General features: G+C 34.8%; 2 protein-coding genes across 2 annotated transcripts in view; one reads left to right on the top strand and one right to left on the bottom strand.

Moving 5' to 3' along the window:
• Positions 1-19,091, bottom strand: part of Con (leucine rich repeat protein connectin) — a 376,229-nt gene that overhangs the window by 278,534 nt on the left and 78,604 nt on the right. The window lies entirely within an intron of this gene.
• Positions 5,551-7,209, top strand: LOC142235673 (uncharacterized). The gene has a single exon (XM_075306934.1). It carries the CDS (start codon positions 5,551-5,553, stop codon positions 7,207-7,209), a length of 1,659 nt encoding a protein of 552 aa, XP_075163049.1.

The raw sequence follows: 19,091 nt of genomic DNA, 5'->3' as shown, positions 1-19,091 counted from the left end.
TAAAGCCAGAATTGAAATATGGGGGTCGCTTTATATGGGGGCTATATACAATTATGAACACGATTCTACCAAAAATGAGAGATTTTTTACTGTTTGGTAGATTGGTAGAATTCTTGATGTTTTGGAAGTTTTTGCAAAATATTGCTCTCTAACTAAGAGGTGCTTCATAAATTTTCTACAGAAATAAAATTTTTAAAAGAAATAAAATAAATTTTCTACAGAAATAAAAATTTTCTACAGAAATAAAATTTTGACAAAATTACCCTCCTAGGATGTGGGGTATATAACTTTATCATCCCGTTTGTAACACATCGAAATATTGCTCTCAGACCCCATAAGTCGATCTAAGCATGACCGTCTGTCCGTCGGTCTGTTGAAATCACGCTAACTCTCGAACGAAACAAGCTATTGACTTGAAACTTGGCGCAAGTAGTTGTTATTGATGTATGTCGGACGGTATTGCAAATGGGCCATATCGGATCACTTTTACGCATGGCCCCCATAAACGGATCCCCAGATTTGGCTTGCGGAGCCTCTAAGAGAAGCATATTTCATCTGATCTGGCTGAAATTTCGTACATGGTGTTAGTATATGGCCTGGGAGCCACCGTGGTGCAATGGTTAGCATGCCCGCCTTGCATACACAAGGTCGTGGGTTCGATTCCGGCTTCGACCGGACACCAAAAAGTTTTTCAACGGTGGATTATCCCACCTCAGTAATACTGGTGACATTTCTGAGGGTTTCAAAGCTTCTCTAAGTGGTATCCTGTAATGTGGAACGCCGTTCGGACTCGGCTATAAAAAGGAGATCCCTTGTCATTGAGCTTAACATGGAATCGGACAGCATTCAGTGACAAGAGAGAAGTTCACCAATATGGTATCACAATGGACTGAATAGTCTAAGTGAGCCTGATACATCGGGCTGCCACCTAACCTAACCTAACCTAGTATACGGCCTCTAATAACCATGCAAAAAATTGGTCCACATCGGTCCATAATTATATATAGGCCGCATATAAACCGATCCCCAGATTTGGCTTGCGGAGCCTCAAAGAGAAGCAAATTTCAGCCGGATCGGATGACCAAAAAGTTTTTCAGAGGTGGATTATCCCACCTCAGTAATACTGGTGACATTTCTGAGGGTTTCAAAGCTTCTCTAAGTGGTTTTACTGTAATGTGGAACACCGTTCGGACTAGGCTATAAAAAGGAGGTCCGTTGTCATTGAGCTTAACATGGAATCGGACAGCATTCAGTGATAAGAGAGAAGTTTACCAATATGGTATCACAATGGACTGAATAGACTAAGTGAGCCTGATACATCGGGCTGCCACCTAACCTAACCTAACCTAGTATACGGTATCTAATAACCATGCAAAAAATTGGTCCACATCGGTCCATAATTATATAGGCCCCATATAAACCGATCCCCAGATTTGGCTTGCGGAGCCTCAAAGAGAAGCAAATTTCATCTGATCCGGCTGAAATTTTGTACATGATGTTGGTATATGGTCTCTGACAACCATGTAAAAATTGCACCACATCGGTTCATAATTATATATAGCCTCCATATAAACCGATCCCCAGATTGGGCTTGCGGAGCCTCTATTATCCCTAAAATCATCCCAACTATATCCTAAAAATCCATCCAAACGTGAAAAAAACCTCTAAATTTAGTGGGGGAAACCACTCAAAGTTGACAACACTGTAACCAACCATCCGTATCCATTCACATGAACTCTCAGCGTTCATCACACAACAAACAAATGATGTCCTTTCTGTTGCTTTGTGTTCGGTATGTTTTTTTTGTTTTCGCTACATTAGATTGCGTCGTTGTTGTTCATGTTATTGTTGTTGTTTTGTTAGTATATCTCTTGATTGTATTGCAATCATATATTAAAAGAGGTACACATTGAAATACATCGCCCCCCCTCCCTTCTGCAGCTTACCGAAATACGCAATGTTCAATTGCTGAATATTTCATTGAGAACTGTTTTCATATTTCCACAAAACATTCCTATAAAATTATACCAATTTAAAGATGAAAGGCACATGACATTCAATGTTTCCACACACATTCGTTCGCATTTGGCCCTAATTATTATCATTATTCACATGTGTAATTTGCTTGAGTGCTTACAAAAATATTTCTAGTATTTATACAAATATTGTATCTCTATTTTTTGTCTACACGCAAAGAAATGAAATGTTTGCAAAACGAGTTTCGCAAACACTATTCTTTCGATTTTCTTCGATAATCTCAAAATTTTATAACTCCTAAAATAAAATAAATGTGCTTAAATTTTAATATCATGTATTTGGCCAGAAGTTCAATGATGTTCGGTTCAGTTTATTAAGCTAATTAGACCAATGTTGTTTTGTTTGTAAATAAAAGAATGTTTTTATTACATTTTGCCCAACGTTTCGACAATTCCTTGTTGTCTTCTTCAGGGGCTTCGTCTATTTGAATAAAATATATTACAGTTTTTATTATTAAACAAAAATCACGATAAACTTACATAGATATTGTTTTAAGTTTGTTTTTACATTGAATTTACACGTTACATACAAATATAAACATATAAAGACAACAAACGCAGCTTAAAACTATATCACAGATGGTGTTACGATATTGCAACGCTGTAGCAAGTACTTATATTGTCTGTGTCTTCTTTGACATTCATTGTTCTACTTATTTTTTGTTGTATCCTCAGACTTTCTATCGTTAAACGTTTTCTCTCTCTCCTCTCTTTGTCCAAAATCTTAACTCCGTCAAAATCAGCTGTGTGTCCAGTTTTTAAAATGTGTTGTGAGAGTGCTGTTTTTCCATTTTTCTTTGCGATGTCCGTTTTGTGTTCGTTGACTCTTGTTTGCAGAGCTCGTCGTGTTGTACCTATGTACACAAGATCACAGCTTTGGTTGCTACTTCCATTACACCCAATTTCGTAAACAACATTGCATTGTTGTTCCTTTTCTATTGGTGTTTTCAAGTTGGGGAATGTTATGTTTAATGTACGATAGGGTTTGTAGGCAAAACATATGTTTGTATTGTTTATGACGTTCTTAAGGTGTTTATTGTCTATTAGCCCTGGTATGTAATGTACACTTTGAAAACATTTCTTAATCTGATATTCATTATTAGCTGTAACATTTATAGATTGTGTTTGTTTTTTGTTAATGATTTTTCTCTTCGCGTTTTCAATGAGTTCTAAGGAAAGTTTATATGGAAAGCTGTTGGACGTTAAAATATTTAAAATTTCTTTTATGTTTTTTTCGTGATATTGTTCATCGCTGATGGATAAAATTCTTGTGATTTGGCTTTTTGCCGTATTAATTATTTGTGATTTCGGTTGCGTGGAATGGTAATTCATAATCCTGCCTGATGATGTCGCTTTGGTATACCAATCGAAGGTTATGGAATTGTGTATGTGATGAAGTTTTGCATCTAGGTAGGCCAGTTGATTGTCATCTTCGGTCTCCATTGTGAATTGGATTTTTGGGTGATAAGCGTTCAACTTGTTTAGAATTTCTCTAGCGTCGTCCTTTCTAATAATAGCTAAAATATCGTCTACATATTTTACGATGTATTTAATATTTATGTCATTATCTTCCAGCGTCTTTAGCGTATCGTCAATTAGATGGTCTAGTACTATGTCAGCTATAGTTGGTGAGAGCGGATTTCCCATTGGCATTCCGAAGACTTGATTATATATTTTATTTTCATACACGAAGTAATTGTTATCCATAAGGCAGAATTCGAGAATGTTGTGGAATGTGTTCTTTGGTATTTGTGTGAAATTTTTTATCCTTTCCCAATTTTGCATTATGAGTCGAATAGCAGTGTGTACAGGAATATTTGTAAAAAGAGATATTACGTCAAATGACACCAAAATTTCGTCATCATTCAAATGAATATTCTGAAGATTTTGTTTAAGTTCCAAGGAATTCTTAACGTTAAGTTTTTTGGAAACCAATTGTCTCAATATATCGCCAATATATTTGGATAGATTGTAACACGGAACATTCATGGACGATACAATAGGTCTTAGGGGTACATTGTCTTTATGAATTTTGGGTAATCCGTATATACGAGGGGCCGAAGCAGCTGAGCAGTACATTGTTTTCTTTTGATATGCGTCAATGTATTTGTTTTTGAATAGTTCAGAAACAATTGAATTATTGTTTCTAACTAATTTATTGGTTGGATCTGCCCTAGTACACTTATATGTATTTTTGTCTTCCAGCATTTTGTTCATCTTTTCTTCATAGTCCCGTTTGTACATTGCCACTGTTTTGTTCCCTTTATCCGATTGAATAATTGTAATTTCCCTATGTTGTCTCAAAAATTTGTTAGTTTGTTTAAGTATTGCCAAAATGAATTTTTCTTTTTCAGTGTATTTCATCCTTCTTTTATAATTATTTATACGGTTAGCTATTTTTGCTCTACATGTCTCCTTTTCCTCATCATCTTCAATGTTTTGGATACATTGTTCAATATCTGCTATAGTGTGAAGTATTGAGAATTGTCTTTTGTCAATAGGAAGAGCAAACTTTTTACCCAAAGACAATAGCCATTTGCACTCCGCAGGGAATTCTACTTCCGTAAGATTCTGAAACCAGTGTTCATTGTATTTAAATCCAAACTGTTGAAATTGTTTTTCTTTCAGTGTATGTATCTTCCTTCTATGTACTTCACTTATATTTGTTACAATTCCTTTTGTCCTCTCATTCTGTTTTTTAATAAAGGAGAAATGATCCTCCTCTGTCAACATAGTTTTCATTCCATTCTCCATTCTAAGAATATTCTTACGTGAAATTTTGATGTTGGAGTTAGTATCTGCTATCTCTAGATTTAATATTTTTCTATGGAAATTCTGCTCTATTTTTGCTAGTTTGTGACTTATATTATTGGATTGAAAGAGTTGTTTTACCTTCGATGTAGTGAATTTTGTATGGTTCGGGATAAGTCCATAACTGCGGCAGGTTAGAAGAAATTTTAGTCGTTCTTGTTGTTGTTTAAGTCTCTTGCATTCGTTGCTGTAGTCTTTCATAGCGCGGCATACTCCGTCGTCATATTTTAAAGCTATGTGTTGGAAGTAACCTCTCATTATGTAAATATCGATGTTTTTGTTGTTGTTCTGCTTCCTATTCAAAGAGATGAATGTATTTCGGCAGGCTATCCGATAGAATTATTAATATCATGTATTTGGCCAGAAGTTCAATGATGTTCGGTTCAGTTTATTAAGCTAATTAGACCAATGTTGTTTTGTTTGTAAATAAAAGAATGTTTTTATTACATTTTGCCCAACGTTTCGACAATTCCTTGTTGTCTTCTTCAGGGGCTAACAATGTATCCAAAACATTGAAGATGATGAGGAAAAGGAGACATGTAGAGCAAAAATAGCTAACCGTATAAATAATTATAAAAGAAGGATGAAATACACTGAAAAAGAAAAATTCATTTTGGCAATACTTAAACAAACTAACAAATTTTTGAGACAACATAGGGAAATTACAATTATTCAATCGGATAAAGGGAACAAAACAGTGGCAATGTACAAACGGGACTATGAAGAAAAGATGAACAAAATGCTGGAAGACAAAAATACATATAAGTGTACTAGGGCAGATCCAACCAATAAATTAGTTAGAAACAATAATTCAATTGTTTCTGAACTATTCAAAAACAAATACATTGACGCATATCAAAAGAAAACAATGTACTGCTCAGCTGCTTCGGCCCCTCGTATATACGGATTACCCAAAATTCATAAAGACAATGTACCCCTAAGACCTATTGTATCGTCCATGAATGTTCCGTGTTACAATCTATCCAAATATATTGGCGATATATTGAGACAATTGGTTTCCAAAAAACTTAACGTTAAGAATTCCTTGGAACTTAAACAAAATCTTCAGAATATTCATTTGAATGATGACGAAATTTTGGTGTCATTTGACGTAATATCTCTTTTTACAAATATTCCTGTACACACTGCTATTCGACTCATAATGCAAAATTGGGAAAGGATAAAAAATTTCACACAAATACCAAAGAACACATTCCACAACATTCTCGAATTCTGCCTTATGGATAACAATTACTTCGTGTATGAAAATAAAATATATAATCAAGTCTTCGGAATGCCAATGGGAAATCCGCTCTCACCAACTATAGCTGACATAGTACTAGACCATCTAATTGACGATACGCTAAAGACGCTGGAAGATAATGACATAAATATTAAATACATCGTAAAATATGTAGACGATATTTTAGCTATTATTAGAAAGGACGACGCTAGAGAAATTCTAAACAAGTTGAACGCTTATCACCCAAAAATCCAATTCACAATGGAGACCGAAGATGACAATCAACTGGCCTACCTAGATGCAAAACTTCATCACATACACAATTCCATAACCTTCGATTGGTATACCAAAGCGACATCATCAGGCAGGATTATGAATTACCATTCCACGCAACCGAAATCACAAATAATTAATACGGCAAAAAGCCAAATCACAAGAATTTTATCCATCAGCGATGAACAATATCACGAAAAAAACATAAAAGAAATTTTAAATATTTTAACGTCCAACAGCTTTCCATATAAACTTTCCTTAGAACTCATTGAAAACGCGAAGAGAAAAATCATTAACAAAAAACAAACACAATCTATAAATGTTACAGCTAATAATGAATATCAGATTAAGAAATGTTTTCAAAGTGTACATTACATACCAGGGCTAATAGACAATAAACACCTTAAGAACGTCATAAACAATACAAACATATGTTTTGCCTACAAACCCTATCGTACATTAAACATAACATTCCCCAACTTGAAAACACCAATAGAAAAGGAACAACAATGCAATGTTGTTTACGAAATTGGGTGTAATGGAAGTAGCAACCAAAGCTGTGATCTTGTGTACATAGGTACAACACGACGAGCTCTGCAAACAAGAGTCAACGAACACAAAACGGACATCGCAAAGAAAAATGGAAAAACAGCACTCTCACAACACATTTTAAAAACTGGACACACAGCTGATTTTGACGGAGTTAAGATTTTGGACAAAGAGAGGAGAGAGAGAAAACGTTTAACGATAGAAAGTCTGAGGATACAACAAAAAATAAGTAGAACAATGAATGTCAAAGAAGACACAGACAATATAAGTACTTGCTACAGCGTTGCAATATCGTAACACCATCTGTGATATAGTTTTAAGCTGCGTTTGTTGTCTTTATATGTTTATATTTGTATGTAACGTGTAAATTCAATGTAAAAACAAACTTAAAACAATATCTATGTAAGTTTATCGTGATTTTTGTTTAATAATAAAAACTGTAATATATTTTATTCAAATAGACGAAGCCCCTGAAGAAGACAACAAGGAATTGTCGAAACGTTGGGCAAAATGTAATAAAAACATTCTTTTATTTACAAACAAAACAACATTGGTCTAATTAGCTTAATATGCTTAAATTTGGTCCAAGTAACTTTTTTGTAGTGATGTCAGTATATGCTTTCTATCACGCATATCTTATGAATATGTAGTCTCCATATAAACCGACTCCCACACCCAGAGAGAGAATATGATCACCCCAAACATATTTCAAGCGCAAAATGTTATTTTTAGACGGTGAGCCTGTAACATGTTTTTGTCGCAAACATTTTGTTTTTCGGCAAACATGGCTGCCGAGATTCGGGTGTTGGAGCATGGTTGCCAAAGTTGGTAGAATTCTACCAAAAATGGTAGATTTTTTACTGTTTGGCAAATTGGTAGCATTTTTGATGTTTTGGTAGATTTTTCAAAATATTCGTCGTCAAAATTTTTTATAGAAAAATATATTGACAAAATTTTCTATAAAATAAAATTTGGACAATGTTTTCTATAGAAATAGAATTTTGACAAAATGTTCTACAGATAATAAATTTTTACAAAATATTCTATAGAAATAAAGTTTTGACAACATTTTTGTTTGGTACTGACATCACTTATCTTCTTCAACACATTCTTTTCGTGACCATTAAATTGTTTGAAGGGAAAATAATTTTATAGATACGGAATTTCTGAGTTTTGTGTTAATTTATTTATTCACAAGTGGCACGTGGTTTTACATGTTAAAATAAGGGAAGTGTAGTTGAAAAATGTGTTTGGTATTTTTGTTTGCTCTAGATTTTTGCTTTATTGTATCATTTATTATGCCCTACACCATAGGATGGGGGTATAATAACTTTGTCATTCCGTTTGTAACACATCCAAATATTGCTCTAAGACCCCATAAAGTATATAAATATTCTGGGTCGTGGTGAAATTCTGAGTCGATCTAAGCATGTCCGTCCGACCGTCTGTTGAAATCACGCTAACTTCGGAACGAAACAAGCTATAGACTTGAAGCTTGACACAAGTAGTTGTTATTGATGTAGGTCGGATGGTATTGCAAATCGGCCATATCGGTCCACTTTTACGTGTAGCCCCCATATAAACCGATCCCCAGATTTGGCTTGCGGAGCCTCTAAGAGCAGCAAATTTCATCCGATCTGGTTGAAATTTGGAACGTGGTGGTATCTAACAACCATGCAAAAATTGGTCTATATCGGTTCATAATTACATAAAGCCCCCATATAAACCGATCCCCAGATGTGGATTGCGGAGCCTCTAAGAGAAGCAAATTTCATCCGATCCGGTTGAAATTTGGAACATGGTGTTAGTATATGGTATTTAACAACCATGCCAGAATTGGTTCATATCGGTCCATAATTATATATAGCCCCCATATAAACCGTTCTCCAGATTTGACCTGCGGAGCCTCTTGGAGGAGCTAACAATAGGGTTTCCATATGGACAATTTTCAAAAGAAAACTTTCGCTTTAAAAAAAGAGAACATTTTAACTAAAAACGAGTTTACAATAAAAAAATTCTTTATTAAATAATCAATAATCTTATTGATGTTAAAATTAAAATAATAATAGTTTCTAATGATAGAAACAATGAAATAAATATATAATAAAACAATAAAAAACAAAAAGAATCACATTTTCTTAAAAAATAAACAAAATAAATTGACGGCGACAACGTATTGGCGTATTTACGTTGTACGTTCAATTACATCTATTTCTAATTTTTACGCCGTACGTCGAAACGTCGCAATTGTGTTCCGGCCTTTAGTTTGTCAACAGATTTAACCCAGTAAACAATTAGTGGCGAACAATTGGTGAATAGTGACGAATTCCTACTAAATAAATAAAATTCCATCAATCTAGGATTTTTTTTTGAAATAGAGTACATAAAGAGCACTGTTGGACATAAAAATACGGCACCAAAAAAAGAGAGTGAACAAAAAGATACGAACACAAAAAGAGAACATGTTCTCTTTAAAAGAGATGTAATGGACAGCCTAGCTAACAACCATACCAAAATTGGTCCATATCGGTCTATAGTTATATATAACCGATCCCCAATCACACAAAAATTGGTCCATATTGGTTCATAATCATGGTTGTCATTCGAGCCAAAAATAATCTAGCAAAATTTTATTTCTATAGAAAATTTTGTCAAAATTTTATTCCTATAGAACATTTTGTCAAAATTTTATTTCTATAGAAAATTTTGTTAACATTTTATTTCAATAGAACATTTTGTTAAAATTTCATTTCTATAGAAAATTTTGTCAAACTGAATTATGTACGTATTTAATCGGTCTTTTTATACCCTCCACCATAGGATGGGGGTATATTAACTTTGTCATTCCGTTTGTAACACATCGAAATATTGCTCTAAGACCCCATAAAGTATATATATTTTGGGTCGTGGTGAAATTCTGAGTCGATCTAAGCATGTCCGTCCGTCCTTCCGTCTGTCCGGCTGTCTGTGGAAATCACGCTAACTTCCGAACGAAACCAGCTATCGACTTGAAACTTGGCACAAGTAGTTGTTATTGATGTTGGTCGGATGGTATTGAAAATGGGCCATATCGGTCCACGTTTACGTATAGCCCCCATATAAACCGATCCCCAAATTTGGCTTGCGGAGCCTTCCGGAGCAGCAAAATTCATCCGATCCGGTTGAAATTTGGTACGTGGTCTAAGTATACGGTCTCTAACAACTATGCAAAAATTGGTCCATATCGGTCCATAATTATATATAGCCCCCATATAAACCGATCCCCAGATTTGACCTCCGGATCCTCTTGGAGGGGCAAAATTCATCCGATCCGGTTGAAATTTGGTACCTGATGTTAGTATACGGTCTCTAACAACCATGCAAAAATTGGTCCATATCGGTCCATAAATATATATAGCTCCCATATAAACCGATCCCCAGATTTGACCTCCGGAGCCTCTTGGAGGAGCAAACTTCATCCTACCCGATTGAAATTTGGTACGTGGTATTAGTATATGGTCTCTAACAACCATGCAAAAACTGGTCCATATCGGTCCATAATTATATATAGCTCCCATATAAACCGATCCCCAGATTTGACCTCCGGAGCCTCTTGGAGGGGCAAAATTCATCCGATCCGTTTGAAATTGGGTACCTGATGTTAGTATACGGTCTCTAACAAGCATGCAAAAATTGGTCCATATCGGTCCATAATTATATATAGCTCCCATATAAACCGATCCCCAGATTTGAACTCTGGAGCCTCTTGGATGAGCAAAATTCATCCGATCCAATTGAAATTTAGTACGTGGTGTTAGTATATGGTCTCTAACAACCATGCAAAAATTGGTCCATATCGGTCCATAATTATATATAGCTCCCATATAAACCGATCCCCAGATTTGACCTCCGGAGCCTCTTGGAGGAGCAAAAGTCATCCGATGCGGTTGAAATTTGGTACATTTCGTTAGTATATGGCCTCTAACAGCCATGTAAAAATTGTCAAATTTTATTACTATAGAAAGTTTTGTCAAAATTTCATTTCTATAGAAAGTTTTGTAAAAAGTTTATTTCTATAGCAATGTTTGTCAACATTTTATTTCCATAGAAAATTTTGGCAAAATTTTATTTCTATAGAAAAAAATTTATAAAAAATTTATTTCTGTAGAAAATTTTGTCAACATTTTAGTTCTATAGACAATTTTGTCAACATTTTATTTCTATAGAACATTTTGTCAACATTTTATTTCTATAGAAAAATTTGTCAACATTTTATTTCTATAGAAAATTTTGTCAAAATTTTATTGCTATAGAAAATTTTGTCAACATTTTACTTCCATAGAAAATTTTGTCAACATTGTATTTCTATAGAAAATTTTGTCAAGTTTTTATTTCTATAGAAAATTTTGTCAAACTGAATTATATACGTATTTAATCGGCCTTTTTTTTGTTTAATATATACCCCTTATGGACTAACTTACAATTTAGAAGACAGTGTTAAAAAGTTTTACGATACCTTGCCATCGGCAAGTGTTATCGCAACCCAAGTAATTCGATTGTGGATGACAGCCTTTAGTAGAAGTTCCTACGCAATCCATGGTGGAGGGTACATAAGATTCGACCTGGCCGAACTTACGGCCGTATATACTTGTTTAATTTAATATATACCACGTATGGATTTACTTAGAATTTAGAAAGCTGTGTCAGGAGGTTTTAAGATACCTTGCCATCGGCAAGCTTTACCGAAATCGAAGTAATTCCATTGTGGATGGCAGTGTGTAAAAGAAGTTTCTACGCAATCCATGGTGGAGGATCGGCCTGTCCGAACTTACGGCCATATATACTTGTTTTTAATAACATTTTAAGTCAAGATACTTTGTGGAAGTCTAAAAGATGTTGGGTATATAAACCTTTATAAATAGAACCCAAGAAATTTGAAGGGTTTGAGATGGTATCGAAAATGTGGATTCACAAAATGGTGCCGGGTATAAGATAATCGGCCCCGCCCGATTTGAGACTTTCGTTACTTGTTTCTTGTATGAGAGGGTATAGTTTCGTGAATTGCAATTAAAAAGTACACTAGAGCATTAAATTTTCCAGGTTTCAACAACGCTGTGTAGAAATCTCAAAATGTGGGGTACAATTTAGTTCAATTTTCGTACGAGATAGTTAATTCTTCCCATAATAGAGTTTACTTTTTTTCTTTTATACAGTTTTTCGAAAACTTTGCTATTTTGATGTAATATATCAAATATGAGATAAAACTTTTTGCTGGTTTAACGGTGGCGATGATCATACCGTTATTCTCTGTAAAGTTGTACTATAAAAATAAATTAAAATGGAAAATTGTAAAGGACCAGTTTTACTCATAGGCGGTGGCAATATCTGTTGTTAACTACGCTCGCCGGAAGTAGGCTCGTTTCCGCTTCAATCCATTTACAATTAAAAAAATCCTTTCAAAAAATTTTATGTCAACTTTCATTTATATTTATTGTTAATTTTGTAAGTGAATTATAAATAAAATCTTTTCTAATCTAAAGGAAATCTAATGAGGTTTGGGAGTAAAAAGGAGTTTCTTAATATAAAATATAAAAATTTTGTAACAAGCAATTTATTTTTGGGTGATAAGAAGAATATGTTTTTAATATTACAGTTATGTACGCACAGTTTTCATTTTGAACATTTCTTTAAGCGAAAATATTGTGGATTGCATATAACAACGCGATTTTAAAAGAACTGAAACTGTTTTAATATTATAATCAAAATTTCTTTAGTAATAATAATTACAATTTTAGGTAACATTTAAATATTTGCATAAGCAAACTAATAATGATTTCCTGATTCTGGGGGGAATTCCCTTTACCTGGCTTATATCATAGACTCTGGCATCCAATACTAACTACGACAATCAAAAATACACTTCTTATGTTATTGTTAGAATTTACAATCGTGCTTGTGTATCACTTCCATTCTGCAACTACCCCTTGGGGTACTAATGAAGCAGTGCAAAATAATTGAAGAAAAAAGAAAAACAAACCAAGGGTTCAGAGATTCACGGAGTTGAATTATTACTGCTGCCATCTGTTCAATGGCGTACTGCAATTATTTTGTAAAGTCTATTATTGTTTTGTTGCTCAAAGTAAATATTTTGTTACAGTTTTACTTCCCACAAAAATTATTATTTTTTAATTCGAATTTTGTTTAGATTCGAATCACCCCATCCTCTACGGCTGCATTGTTTGTCGATAAGCATTGGAAATATAACTAACCATGGAGTTATGGTTGGCTGGTTGTTTGGAATTGCCTCCAATTATGGCTTTGCAATCTGAAGGGTTGCTCATCATTCTGTTTGCTTCAATTTTCAGCATTTTTCTTTTCAAATGGTTGCACTCTGTTGAAGTAAAAGTAGCTCTGCTTTAATTTTATTAAATAAATATTTTTCTAAGGTGGCACTCTGGCAATGTTTTTCTGGTAATATATTCACAAGTAAGAAATAAACCAAATGCAATCAACAACAGTTTTCCAAAGAAAACATACTTTCCATTCGGAACGAAATGTTATGCAAACGAATTTCCCCTTTATTAGCAGATATTTTCGTTAGGACTAAATAAAACCAAAATTTGGAAATAATTCTGCAACTTTTGAACGGATAAAAATATCAACATATTTTTTGTTTAAAAGCTGAGGAGTTTTCCTTTAAGTTTGTAAGTTTGGACCCACTAGGGATCCATGGGCTGACCTAAAGGCGTTAAAATTTGGTTACTTCAGGGGTATGCAATTTTATTTTAGCTGTCAAATCCGCTATTATCAACCGATTTCAATTTTTTTTTTCGATGCTGGATAGAACTTATAAAAAACACTTCAAAAAGGTTAAATATATTTATCTTTATAGTTTGCTAGTTTTGGGTCCCACAATTTATTTTTATACCCTTCACAACTACTGTGGTACAGGGTATAGTAAGTTTGTGCATTTGTATGTAACGCCGAGAAGGAGCAGTCATAGACCCACATATACCGATCGGCTTAGAATTAAATTCTAATTCGTCGATTTAGCGATGTCCGTCTGTCTGTCTGCACACAAAAATTTTTTTCTGATTAAATCACGAACTTAATTGATCCAATTAACTTTTTAATTGAAATTTCTTTAATCACAGAAATTATAGTATCAATTAAAAAATTAATTGAAAGTCAATTAATAAATTAATTGATATAACTAAAAAATTAATTGATAATATTAATTTTTGTTATTGATTTTTGTTTCAATTAAAACATTTGTTGAATCAATTAAATTTTTAATTCAATGTTTTTTCAAACTCATTAAAATTTTAATTGGAAAAAATATCCTGAAATTTTTTTCTGTGTGTCTGTTGATTTATTTTTGTGTGCCAAGTCATGCTCGCAGTTTAAGTCCGATCATCCTCAAATTTAGCATAGGGTCCTTTTTCGGCTCAAAGACGATCCCTATTGATTTTGGAAAACATCGGTTCGGATTTAGATATAGCCACAAATGACGTATTTATAAATGGATCCTCTTCCAATTTCGTACACTAATAGAAAAAGTTTCGTTTTATTAACGAAATGTGTCGCTAAAAGTCAGCCAATGAAACAAATTTGTTAAAACAATGAATTTTTTCGTTAATATAACAAATTTTCTGCCAATCATCGTAACGTTTCGTACTATTAACGAATATTTTCATTGTATTAATGAAAATGTTTATTTATATTAATGAAAATTTTTCGTTGGCTGTCTTTTAATGACATTTTCTTTGTGCGTATAATCGAAAATTTTGCAGAATATCAGTCAAATCGGTTCAGATTCAGATAAAGGTTAGGTTAGGTGGCAGCCCGATGTATCAGACCCACTTAGACTATTCAGTCCATTGTGATACCACATTGGTGAACTTCTCTCTTATCACTGAGTGCTGCCCGATTCCATGTTAAGCTCAATGACAAGGGACCTCCTTTTTATAGCCGAGTCCGAACGGCGTTCGACATTGCAGTGAAACCCCTTAGAAAAGCTTTGAAACCCTCAGAAATGTCACCAGCATTACTGAGGTGGGATAATCCACCGCTGAAAACTTTTTGGTGTTCGGTTGAAGCAGGAATCGAATCTAAGACCTTGTGTATGCTAGACGGGCATGCTGTCCATTGCACCACGGTGGCTCCCAACCAGCTCTCATATATAGCTTTCGCCCGATTTACATTCCTATGATCCCAGAGTTCAATTTTTTCCGAGTTAGGTGAAATTTTGGGAATCGTACGAAAATTTTCTTTTCAATAGTTTATATTGCACCACGGGAGCCACCGTGGTGCAATGGTTAGCATGCCCGCCTTGCATACACAAGGTCGTGGGTTCACCCAGAGAAGGAATATGATCACCTCAAACATGTTTTAAGAGCAAAATGTTATTTTTGGGTGGTGACCATGTAACATGGTTTTCGCAACTATGTTATTTTCTCGGAAATCATGTATCTGATTTCTACAAGCAGGTTATATTTGACGAGAAAATAACATTTTCTTGACAAACATGTTACATGGTCACCATACAAAAATAACATTTCGCTCTTGAAACATGTTTGAGGTGATCATATTCCTTCTCTGCGTGTTCGATTTCTTCGACCGAACACCAAAAAAAATTTTCAGCGGTGGATTATCCCACCTCAGTAATGCTGGTGACATTTCTGAGGGTTTCAAAGCTTCTCTAAGTGGTGTCACTGCAATGTGGAACGCCGTTCGGAATCGGCTATAAAAAGGAGGTCCCTTGTCATTGAGCTTAACATGGAATCGGGCAGCACTCAGTGATAAGAGAGAAGTTCACCAATGTGGTATCACAATGGGCTGAATAGTCTAAGTGAGCCTGATACATCGGGCTGCCACTTAACCTAACATTACATTACTTCCATTTCCAAAAGTTTTATTTTTAAGAAAGTGGCCAACTAAAGGTCACTTTCTGGTAAATACATGCTCGTGGGCACCCAAAACCTTGCTCTATAAATATGATTGCTCGACATTCTGTTCGTGAAACATGTTTGAGGTGATAAGATTCCTTGTCTGAGTCTATACTTCCTTACAAAATTTTCTGTTCCCTCCTACTCGCTTTAACATACTATCAGCCATTAAAATACAGCTGTTGAGTGAATAAAAACAAAAGAAATCATCATGAGAAAATGAAACATAAACACAAGGACTATAAATTACCAACTTTATTGTAACGTTGATGCGTTTTGTGTGTTCGTATAATCTGGCTCATCCCAACATAATGGTTTTCTTGGAATCAGATTTTTGGTCGCCTTTGTTACATCAAAGGCATTTTATTTTTTTTTTTTATTGAACTTTCCGTAGGTTATTGGTTACATTGGCAAAAAAAAAAAAAAGAAAAAAACAAACAAACAAGCAAATAAGACCCTTAAGATATTTCGAAAAGAAACAAATACAAATGAAGACTATGAAATGGTATTTCATGCCGTTTCCTGATGTGTTGTAAACTTAGTGTATATGAACTGAGTCTACATTTTAGTATGCCCACAATGAGTGTGATATGTGATGAATTAATAATTCAAGGTATTTAACGAATATTAGTTTTTTCAATTAGACTGAAAAATCAGTATTAATAGTAACGATGGTGGGCCGACTATATAATACTCTTCACAATTTTGTAGACAAAATTTTTTGATACCACCTTAAATATTTCAAATTTCTTGGAAGCTATATAAAGGTTCTCAGTTGAAGTTACGCTTCAATACTGACAGTTTGTCCTGTTGAGTGCAACTTGTTAGCGAAAAAACTGCAAACAGCATTTAACAGGTATGTTACATTGCCATAAACAAACGACAGTACAAAACGATAAAAACACAAACACCATTTAGCAGCTACATTGTGATAAACGACAGCACAAAGGATGTACGAATCATATGAAGAAGATCGGATGATAAATATTACAAGTATGAACAGATCGCTACACACAAAGAAAATTTCATTAAAATTGAGCCAACGACTGCTTTTCGCTGAAACAACGCAACATTTTCATTCATACAATGAGTTATTTCGTTAATAGTACGAAGCGTTTCATTATTTCACAGAAAATGCATCATAATTTTTAAAAATTTCGTTGTGTTAACGAATTTGTTTCGTTTTGTTAATATAACGAAACTTTTTCTATCAGTGTAATAAATATATATGGCAACTATATGTAAGTCTGAACAGATTTTTATACCCTCCACCACAGGATGCGGGTTATATTAACTTTGGCATTCCGTTTGTAACACATCGAAATATTGCTCTAAGACCCCATAAAGTATATATATTCTGGGTCGTGGTAAAATTCTGAGTCGATCTAAGCAACTTTCGAACGAAACAAGTTATCGACTTGAAACTTGGCACAAGTAGTTGTTATTGATGTAGGTCGGATGGTATTGCAAATGGGACATATCGGACCACTTTTACGTATAGCCCCTATATACACCGACGCTCAGATTTGGCTTGCGGAACCTCTTGGAGGAGCAAAATTCATCCGATCCGGTTAAAATTTGGTACATGGTACACAACGATAACGCTGGCTTAACATAGAATCGAGCAGCACTCATTGAACTGACTGAATAGTCTAAACGAGCTTAAAGTACCATCTAACATCATACTTAACTTAACCTTAAAGTAGACAAACTTCTCAATGATTACGAATTTTCCTTAGAGTTCGGAGATTCCCCTTTAAAATAGGTATCATATATACCAGGTATACCGGTATGAAGTGACCGTCAAAATACAAAATTTGTATCTTGACGTTTGTATTACAAATGTCTCGATAGGGAACACTTGTTGTGAACGATACCTTATTTTTATAACCTCCACCATAGGATGGGGGGTATATTAACTTTGTCATTCCGTTTGTAACACATCGAAATATTGCTCTAAGACCCCATAAAGTATATATATTCTAGGTCGTGGTGAAATTCTGAGTCGATTTGAGCCTGTCCGTCCGTCCGTCTGTTGAAATCACGTTAACTTCCGAACGAAACACGCTATCGACTTGAAACTTGGTACAAATAGTTGTTATTGATGTAGGTCAGATGGTATTGCATATGGGCCATATCGGTCCACTTTTACGTATAGCCCCCATATAAACGGACCCCCAAATTTGACTTGCGAGGCCTCTAAGAGAAGCAAATTTCATCTGATCCGGCTGATATTTGGTACATGGTGTGACCATATACTAGGTCTGTAACAACCATGCAAAAATTGGTCCACATAGTTCCATAATTATATATAGCCCCCATATAAACCGATCCCCCGATTTGGCTTGCGGAGCCTCTAAGAGAACCAAATTTTATCCGATCCGGCTGAAATTTGGTACATGGTGTTAGTATATGGTCTCTAACAACCATGCAAAAATTGGTCCACATCGGTCCATAATTATATATAACCCCCATATAAACCGATCCCCCGATTTGGCTTGCGAGGCCTCTAAGAGAAGCAAATTTCATCCGATCCGGCTGAAATATGGTACATAGTGTTAGTATATGGTCACTAAAAACCGTGCAAAAATTGGTCCACATCGGTCCATAATTATATATAGCACCCATATAAACCGATCCCCCGATTTAGCTTGCGAGGCCTCTAAGAGAAGCAAATTTCATCCGATCCGGCTGAATTTGGTACATAGTGTTAGTATATGGTCTCTAACAACCGTGCAAAAATTGGTCCACATCGGTCCATAATTATATATAGCCCCCATATCAACCGATCACCAAATTTGACCTCCGGAGCCTCTTGGAAGACCAAAATTCATCTGATTCAGTTGAAATTTGGTACGTGGTGTTAATATATGGCCTCAAACTCCCATACAAAAATTGGTCGAAATCGGTCCATAATTATATATAGGCCCCATATAAATCGATCCCCAGATTTGACCTCCAGAGCCCCTTGGAAGAGCAAAATTCTTCCCATTCGGTTGAAATTTGGTACGTGATGTTAGTATATGGTATCCAACAACCATGCAGGAGTTGGTTCCTATCAGCCCATAATTATATATAGCTCCCATATATACCGATCCCCAGATTTGACCTCCGGTGCCATTAGGAGAAGCAAAATTCATCCAATCTGCTTGAAATTTGGTAAGTGGTGATCGTATATGATATTTAACAACCATGCCAAAAGTGGTCCATATCAGTCCATAATCATATATAGCCCAATATAAACCGATCCCG

Source organism: Haematobia irritans, chromosome 4 (assembly GCF_050003625.1).
Source record: "Haematobia irritans isolate KBUSLIRL chromosome 4, ASM5000362v1, whole genome shotgun sequence".
NCBI classification, from domain to species: Eukaryota; Metazoa; Arthropoda; class Insecta; order Diptera; family Muscidae; genus Haematobia; species Haematobia irritans.
The sequence above is the reverse complement of the archived record's forward strand: the minus strand, read 5'-3'. Positions and strand labels throughout refer to the sequence as shown.

Coding starts and splice junctions, on each gene's coding strand:
- LOC142235673 (XM_075306934.1), top strand. CDS start 5,551: ATGTACAAACGGGACTATGAAGAAAAGATGAACAAAATGCTGGAAGAC.